Below are 9,139 nucleotides of genomic sequence, written 5' to 3' on the forward strand. Positions count from 1 at the left end.
CCGCTGCTGCGCCATCTCCTCTTATGCTTTCCATCCTTGGCATTCGCTCTGGCTGTCTTTATTTTCCATCCCAGCTTTGAAGAATTGAGATAATTCACAAACAACAGCTCTTCTTTTGTACATTTCAGACGGTGGAGGAAGCCGGTGCGGTGCCAGCTGGGTTTTACTGGCAGACGGTAGAGACTGATGAAAAATATTTCTCTGGCGGCAGTGACATCAGAGAGAGTGGTGATACAGATACTGAGGTAAAACACACACAGCACAAACCCCACAGCTGGTTTGGAACGGGGTAGGGAGCTTTGACAAATTCCAGAACCGCGTGTGATGTCCATTATACAACCAAGGTGCTTCGGAATGTGCATAATGTGTTCCTTTCTTCCAGCTCAAGGACATTCAAAGGTTATTGATACACAGGGGTCATTTTGTAGAAAAAGACCTGGAGGAACTTATTAGCATATCTCATTAGCATATGCCATGCCCCTTGCAATCACCAGAAATGTGTCATTGGCACAACTGATTTGCATATGCCACACCCCCTGACATCACCTATCCTGGCTGTTTTGGACCCAATCCTGGCCATTCAGGGCCAAAATTGGGCCCAAAATGGCAAAAAGGGGCTGAAAACGGCCAAAAAGGGGCCCAAAATGGTCAGAATCGGGCTGCTGCTGAGTGGGAGAGTGATCCACCACCTGTCAGAGGCCTGATCCTGGCCATTTCAGCCCCAATCCAGGCCAAAACAGGCCCAAAATGGCCGAGAGTCAGGTGGGCGGGGCCACCTGGCATGTGACCTCTTTGTGGAACTGCCAGAACTGCGTTCCTGCGCATTCCTCCTTGAAATGAGCCCTGTTGATACAGTTGCCTCATACCAAGTCAGTGCACTGGTCCATAAAAATGAAGCAGTCATGCCACATGCCCCTCTCTAGTCCAACAATGGCTAGTCAAATGCATCAGGAAAGCCAAAAAGCAGGGCCTGCAGGCCAAGAGCCCACCCCAGCATCCAGCAACCAGAAGCACTGTGTCTTTGAACCAGAGGCCCTGTTCAGCTATCATGGCTAATATGGAAATCATATCAACAACCCAGGAGACCAACAGAGGGAATGTGATTCTATTGATTCTCTTTGACCTCTCAGTGGCTTGCTTACTGTCTTATGAACCTGTCTAACCACCATCGTAGGAAGCCCTACTTTGGGTGTCTCTGCTTCTGACAGTAGGTGGGTGGCAACTGGGGAGGGGGCCTTCTCAGTAGTGGCACTAAAACTCTGGAACTCCCTACCCAGGGATGCTTGTCTGTCCCCTTTTGTTGCCAGCTTCCACCAGTGGGTGAAGACTTTTTTTTGGTTTCATTTGGTGCTCCCTCACTGATCTCGTCTTCTTGCCCAATGTTTTAACTGTTGTTTTTATGTGTATTTTCTCTGATTTTGATTGTTTTAATGATGTGCGTTTTATTGGTTTTAGTAGTTTTTAAGATGTGATTTTTATTATGTATGTTTTTAATTTGTTAGCCACCTTGGTGTTCCTTATGAGGGCAGAAATATGGGGTATAATTTTTAAAAAATAAATAATAGCTAACAATAGATCTATCCTCCCTAAATCTGTCCAATTCCTTCTTAAACCCATCTAAGCAAGTGGCCATCAGCACATCTTGTGATTTCTACAAGTTAACTACATGTTGCATGAAAGCAGTACTTCCTGACACGGGCTGGGCCAGCCCAAGCAGGGTGGTTCAAGTCCAAACCTCAACACCAAGTCCAAGGGGAGTTCCAGGATCGAGAGCCAAGTCCAAACAGTGGTCAGAGCACAAGATAACGCCAGGAGTGAGTCCAGAGTCCAAGAGCTAGGTCAGATGCAGTCCAAGGTCGGTTACCGATAGCGTCAGGTCCAAAAGCAGGCACGAGCAAGGTGCACGGAACACGGAGTGGTTGCAGGTAGTGAACACGTTGCTTCCACGCTCAGCAATTCCTCCAGACTGGCTTTTATAGCTAGGCGTGGTTTTCAGCCAGCTGCTGGGGCTCCATCCTGACGCTATTCATCGTCGCTCTCCAGCAGTTGGCGTTGGCTCAGGAGGCGAGCGCTGTGCCGTCTCTCCTGCAGTTCCAGTCTCTGGCACTGTCTGCGGCATTCTTTGGGTGTGGGTGAACCTGGGAGGGGTGGAGGCCCTTGGCTGCGCTGCACCCATAACCTGGAATGTCCCTGGCTGAGCTTCCCCTGTGTTATTGGGGCTAGAGGGTGCTGGTGCCTCAGCTGCTGGCTGTAAGCTCTGATCAGCCAGCAGCTGTTGCTCCTGATTGCTGGCTTCTGCTGAGTCAGGGCTAGGGCTGGCTACACAGAACTCCCCTTCTCCCGAGGAGTCCTGGCTGGCTACATGAGGCTCCTCTCCTCCAGAGGAGATCTCACCCTCAGACTGGGCCACGACACTTCCCATTGTCCATTTTAACTCAGGGGTGACCCTGAGTTCTAGTATGATGGGAGAGAAAAAAGATTTTTCTCTATCCACTTTTTCTGCACCTTGTATAGTTTCATAGGCTGTTGTCACATCACCCCCTGTCATTTTTAAAAACCAAAAAAACCCAGATGCTTTAGCCGTGCCTCACTTATTAACCATTATTGTTTCTTACTACTACTATTGCTACCTAGGGTTGATTGCAAGATTTTTTTCCTTATCTGGCCTTTAAAGGAAGGGATTAATATAGAGGGATCACCATGAGTTCAATGGAGCGGAATGGGTTTTATTTTTCTAGCTGAATGAGCTTTTTATTACTTTGGTAGATTTACAACTGTGTTTATTATAATGGAGCAAACCTCAATATACCTTTACAAGGAATTTAGCATTTGGCAACACTCCATTTCAGGTGCCCAATAATGATGAACTCATTGAGCACTTGCGGTCCTAACAAAAGAGCTGGTTCTTGGAGGCCAATCCAGGCACAGACATACACTCAGATTCCTGTTCGGTCCCTCCAGCTAACCAGCTGTTGTTTTTCCAGGGATATAAAACTAATGTGACCTAATACAAACAAGCTCCTTTGCAGTATACTTTCAAAAGCAGAGCATGAAGCAAAGTCGCTCTGTTTCCTACCTAGAGCTACCGTTCTCATAAGCGCAGCATATAGCCACTTCAGCAGGTATGCTTACTATGGTGGCATGCACCTGACAGCTGGGGTTCTTGATCTGCAAAAAGTTGGTCTGTCTCATAGCCGTACTCCACAAAATGGGCAGGGACAGGAGAAGCAGGAGAGAGTGTCCAAAGGAAAAGGTCAATAAGTGGGTGAACTGGCTGATGAGACATTGGATGCGAATCTAATGTTTACACCATCTTAAGCAGGGCATTTTTCAGCTGGAACACGGTGGAATGGAGTTCCGGCACCTCTTGAAAATGGTCACATGGCCGGTGGCCCCGCCCCCTGATCTCCAGGCAGAGGGGAGTTTAGATTGCCCTCCGTGCCGCTGCACAGAGGGCAATCTAAACTCCCTTCTGCCTGGAGATCAGGGGGTGGGGCCACCGGCCATGTGACCATTATCACTGAGGGCAATTTAAACTTTAAAAAACTCCCCCCTTGTTCCAGCTGACCCAAAGTGACGTCACTGTGCGGTTCTGAGTTCTACCACCTCTTTTCCCAGAAAAAAAAGCCCTGATCTTACGTATTTTGGGACTGAAACCTTAATTTCTTTTTATTTGCCAGATGGGGATTGAGTTGGGGGGTGGGGAGGGGGGTGGCTCAGTGGCAGAGAGCCGAAATTGCCAGGTTCCATCCTTGGTATCTCCAGCAGCTGAGCCGGGAAAGGCCTCCTCCCTCCGCTGGAGACACTGGAGAGCCACTGCACTGCCTAGCCTGCACCACTGGCTTGAGGTCAATGGCCTTCAACCCTTTCTAGACCGGGGTCCACATTTTAACCTCCCAGGCAGCTCACCGTAACCACGTGATGGGAAGAGGGAAAGTCTTGAGTTATGGGCTCACTGGTGCCAAAGCCAGGCAGCAGACCCAAGAGAGGCAAGGAGCACGAGCCATGCCGCAGGTTACCGCAATGAGAAAGAAACCGAGCGGGTCAGAGCTGTGGAGGAATCCACTCCACCCCGGAGCGATCTCGCCTCGTCCTCTTGCTCGTCCTCTCGGACTGCCTGCAAAGAAAGGAAGGCAGAGGAATGGCACCTTTGCTCTCTGCCCATATGCACCAGCAACATCTCCTTTCAAAGAGCACACTATCCACACATATTGGTCTCAACCTAGCTCAGCGGTCTTCACGCCATGGTGGGGGTCATCATGAGCCCCCTACATAGGTTGGCTCTGTAGGTGGTCATGACCCACTGAGGCTTGAAGATCCATTATCAGGCAGCTTCATATGTGTTTGCTCCGTTTGTCATGAATTCCCCAAAAGCTGGATTGTTTGGGGCATTCTTAACAATAGCCGTTCATTCTTTATGTTTTGTTTCCTACGTTTTGAAAGGTTTTACAGAGGACTCAATGAGGGCTTCACCATGAGAGGGCGGGAGGGAGCTTGGCAAAGTGCCCTTCACTGGAGCGGGAGGTCGCTGTCTCCTTCCGAGCCCTTAAACCGTCTGTTCTGTTTCTGCTTTGCCCCTCTCCCAGGTTGCCATGGCGCTGCTGTTTGAAACCCTGCTCAGAAACCCCGTAGCCGTCCACCACACGTTCCAGCTGATTCTGGCCTCTGGTTTGGACATCTGTGGACTCCGCCTGCTTTACCCTCCGTGCAACGTATTGCTCTCTAGCACAGGTAAGAGGCCTGAATGAACCCCTCGGACTGCATCGCCGCCGTGGTAGACCTGACTTTAGCCTTTCCTGTCAGCTCAAAGTTTCTTGCGTGCATATGTGCAACCAGGGCTTTTTTTCAGCTGGAACGCGGGGGAACGGAGTTCCAGAACCTCTTGAAAATGGTCACATGGCTGGTGGCCCCACCCCCTGATCTCCAGACAGAGGGGAGTTTAGAGTGCCCTCCGCATCGCCCTCTGTCTGGAGATCAGGGGGCAGGGCCACCAGCCATGTGATGATTTTCTCCGAAGGCAACCCACTGAGTTCCACCACCTCTTTCCCCAGAAAAAAAGCCCTGTGTGCAACCGACTTATGGTGACCCCAGCAAAGGCAAGTGAGAAACAAAGGTGGTTTGCCATCGCCTTCCTCTGCAGAGGCTTCCTTGGGGGTTGCCCATCCAACTTCTGACCCTGCTTAGCTTCCAAGTTCTAACAAGATCAGGTATACCATGCTGCATTCCCTCCCCAAAGCTTCTTACGAGCTCAATAAAACAAAATAAAAAATAAAAAAGGTTAAGGCATGATTAAACTAATAGACCCAGCAACCAACAAGTGAATCCACCAGGGCTTCAGAAATCTTGCATTTTGTTCTAAAAATCCTCTGGGGATAGATGTTAACTGGCAAGGTATTCCACGACCTCCGATAATGGTGAATGCACACTGGTCAACGCATGAGGATAATTTCAACAAGGACCTTCCCTTGTGGTTTTAAAATGCAGCCTCTGTCCACACTCTTTAATTTGTTCCCGGCTTAGTTCGCTTTTTCCACCCTGTTGGACCCAGTCTGCCCCTGAGGTCAACTTGGAGACAGCTGATACAAAATGCTGCAGCTTGGCAATCGTCACGCGCTAGGTAGAGCGTGTGTAGTACACCCATTCTGAATCTGCAGTCAGCCCATTGGCGGCCTGTCAGTAACCGAGCTCAATTCAAGATATGAGCTATTGCATAAAAGCCCCCCCCCCATGTCCTTGGGCCATCATGCCTACAGGGCTGCCTCTCTCCCTATTCCCTGACGTGATGGCTTTGGTCATCTGAGCAGGCCTTCTGCAGGTGCCACCTTCCATATGGGATGTGGCCAAAATCGAGAGGGTGCAGAGGAGAGCGACGAGGATGATCAGGGGTCTGGAGACTGAGCCCTACGAGGAAAGGCTGAGGGCCTTGGGAATGTTTAGTTTGGAGAAGAGGAGGTTGAGGGGGGACATGATTGCTCTCTTTAAATATTTGAAAGGCTGTCATTTGGAGGAGGGCAGGGAGCTGTTCCAGTTGGCAGCAGAGGGTAGGACGTGAAGCAACGGGCTTAAATTACATGCACAAAGGTACCGGCTGGATATTAGGAAAAACCTTTTCACGGTCAGAGTAGTCCAAAGGTGGAATCAGCTGCCTAGGGAGGTGGTGAGCTCCCCCTCACTGGCAGTTTTCAAGAAGAGGCTGGATGAATACTTGGCAGGGATGCTTTAGGCTGATCCTGCACTGGGCAGGGGGTTGGACTAGATGGTCTGTGTGGCCCCTTCCAACTCTAGGATTCTATGAACACCAACAGCTACCCATACATTCTCTGTAGTGACTCCAGCATTCTGTACTGGGCTTCCTGAAGCGATCGGGAAGGCTCCCCAACTTCTGGCATTCTGCAAACTCTGTAAAGGCGAATTGTTCGGGAGGTCATTTTGATAAAGGCAATACATTTTGCTTGGTGTTCCTCACTAACTCTTATTAACCCCCCTCCCTGTTTATGTGTTTGGTTTTAAATGCTTTATGTATAGTATATCATGTGCTGTTTTTAATGTTCGAAATGTTTTGGTATTCACCATCTCAGGGACCCTGAGTTTGGTTGAAAGGCAGCATAGAAATGCTTTAAATAAATAAAATGTTATGATGCAATGCTTCAGGAAGATACTTTAATAAAGGGAAAGAGGCTGTGGGCTAAACTGATGTATAATTTATTTGTGTGTGTGCGTATATTATCCGTTTGTGCTGTATGAATTATCCTGCTCACTGCATAGTTTTCTGTGTCGTTCTGGTTTTTGGCACTGTTAACATATCACCTCTAATACGTGTGTGTTATGTGCTTTCAAGTCGCCTCTGACCTATGGCAACCCTATGAATGAAAGACCTCCAAAATGTCCAATTGTCTTTTGTTTTGGATTGTCTAATCAGAGGGTTTTCAAGGTAAGAGGTTATCAGAAGTGGTTTACCATTGCCTTCTCCTGCACATTACTAACCAGGGTTAGCTGCAGTGCTACTGCCGTTGTCTGTGAAAGATCCTCTGCCCGTGTCACCTTCCACTACTGCAGCTGCCCGGTAGCTAACCTTCAAGATTTCCTCTGCTCCCATCAGCATTGGAACAGTCAATTCCCTTACGCTGATGTGACCATTGATTCCTGAAGGAGGTGGATACATCTTAGTCTGACTAGTCCTGACCAAGCCTGTGCTCTTGACGGTGTTGCTCTCAACTTCCCTGACACACTCAGACCCCCTCACCGCATTAAGATGTATATCCACGAGAGGGATCACATCTAACACTTTTTTACAGATTTCTGTAATTTCCTGTCATTTTGTTTACCAGATGTCTTATCCATTGCATTGTCCTGCGTTGCGTAACTCTCCCTGAGTAACAGTAAGGAAGGTGGACTATAAACATAATCAGGGCTTTTTTTCTGAGAAAAGAGGTGGTGGAACTCTGAAGAGGGAAATGAGGGAGAAACACACGGGCCCTCTTACAAAACGGCCATTTCCTCCAGGGGAACTCATCTCTGTCTGGAGATCAGGGGCGGGGCCACTGGACACGAGAGGTGCCGGAACTCCGTTCCACTGCATTTCTGCTGAAAAAAAGCCCTGCTGTAACATAGTCCCAAGATGGTGGCCAGTAGCAGCCAGCTGAGAGACAGAGAGAGAGAGAGCACTCAAAATCTTGGTGTTCAAGGCACTATATTGGCTCTCAGCAGGGTTTTTTTTCTGGGAAAAGAGATGGTGGAACTCCGTGATGGAACTCAGGACCACACAATGATGTCACTTTGGGTCAGCTGGAACAAGGGGGGAGTTTTTTAAAGTTTAAATCACCCTCTGCGAAAATAGTCACATGGCCGGTGGCCCTGCCCCCTGATCTCCAAACAGAGGGGAGATTGCACGGAGGGCAATCTAAACTCCCCTCTGTCTGGAGATCAGGGGGTGGGGCCACCAGCCATGTGACCATTTTCAAGAGGTGCCGGAACTCCATTCCACTGCGTTCCTGCTGAAAAAAAGGCCTGAATATAAAGTAAATAAAATGCTGATACTTCTCTTTTGAGCATTATTCCCAGAGGTGATAGAGGGCGTTTTGCCACTTCAGTCCTGCAGGTGGGGGATTTCAGTTTCATGTTTCCACTGAAGTTTTTTAAAATGCAAATAGAAAATTTGCACAACAGGGAGAAAGTTCTAGCCCCTCTATTTTGCTGTTTGGTGGGGGAATGCGTGGAGAATCCTGACCTCACTCAGGGCACAACGGTGAAGCAGATAGATGGGTAATGACACAAAACTGTAATGCCAGGATAGTTCAGATTCTGTTAGCTAACTCATCTTCATCATTCTTCCACAGTAGCGCTGCCGCCTTCTTATACGCTGGAAAAAGAGCTACCAGTGCTAGCAGTCAGCCTGCGAGGGTCCAAAGCCCGGAGCGTCCTGCAAGATATCCTAGGGCCTTCTGATCCCCAGCTGGCCCGTGTGACCAACAGCTGCTCTATCAATGCCACCTACTGCACAAGCCCAGCCCAGCCCCTCGTCTACCTGCCTCACACGGACAGCCAAGTGTACAGAGAGCTGTCTGTCTGGTTTGGAGGGAGTGTGCTGTGAAGAGATGCTTTGCGGCAGGGACCGTGTTGGATTTTAGCAGAGTAAAATAAAGCACGGCAGAATAAGCAACTCAGACACGTGTGTTTTTAGCTTCTAAGAAAAAAATTTACTTCTAGAATTGGGGGAAAGGGTTACACGGAAAACAACAACATTCTAACTAACTCTGATATGCTCCGTCTTGTTTCTTTGTTCCCTTTTTCCTGCTGCTCTGCATACCTGATGCCAGGGCTCATTTCGAGGGGGAACGCACAGGAACGCACTTCTGGTAGTTCTCCAAAGAGGTCACATGTCAGGTGGCCCCACCCACCTGACCCTCGGCTATTTTGGGCCCGTTTCGGCCTGGATTGGGGCCAAAACGGCCCGGATTGGGCCTCTGACGGGTGGTGGATCACTCTCCCGCTCAGCAGCAGCCTGATCCTGACCATTTTGGGGCCCTTTTTGGCCATTTTCAGCCCCTTTTTGCCATTTTGGGCCCAATTTCGGCCCTGAATGGCCAGGATTGGGTCTAAAACAGCCTGGATAGGTGATGTTAGGGGGTGTGGCATATGC

At 49.1% G+C, this 9,139-nt stretch overlaps 1 protein-coding gene across 1 annotated transcript in view; it reads left to right on the forward strand.

Annotated features, from left to right (window-relative positions):
• Positions 1 to 8,590, forward strand: part of DNAAF8 (dynein axonemal assembly factor 8) — a 59,473-nt gene extending 50,883 nt beyond the window's left edge. Inside the window, exons 13-15 of the mRNA XM_054993662.1 lie at positions 129 to 245; positions 4,587 to 4,731; positions 8,337 to 8,590. Of these exons, the coding sequence (XP_054849637.1) occupies positions 129 to 245; positions 4,587 to 4,731; positions 8,337 to 8,590 (516 nt within the window). The remainder of the gene's footprint in view (positions 1 to 128; positions 246 to 4,586; positions 4,732 to 8,336) is intronic.
• Positions 8,591 to 9,139: the final 549 nt, after the last annotated feature.

This window comes from Eublepharis macularius, chromosome 12 (assembly GCF_028583425.1).
Source record: "Eublepharis macularius isolate TG4126 chromosome 12, MPM_Emac_v1.0, whole genome shotgun sequence".
NCBI lineage: Eukaryota > Metazoa > Chordata > Lepidosauria > Squamata > Eublepharidae > Eublepharis > Eublepharis macularius.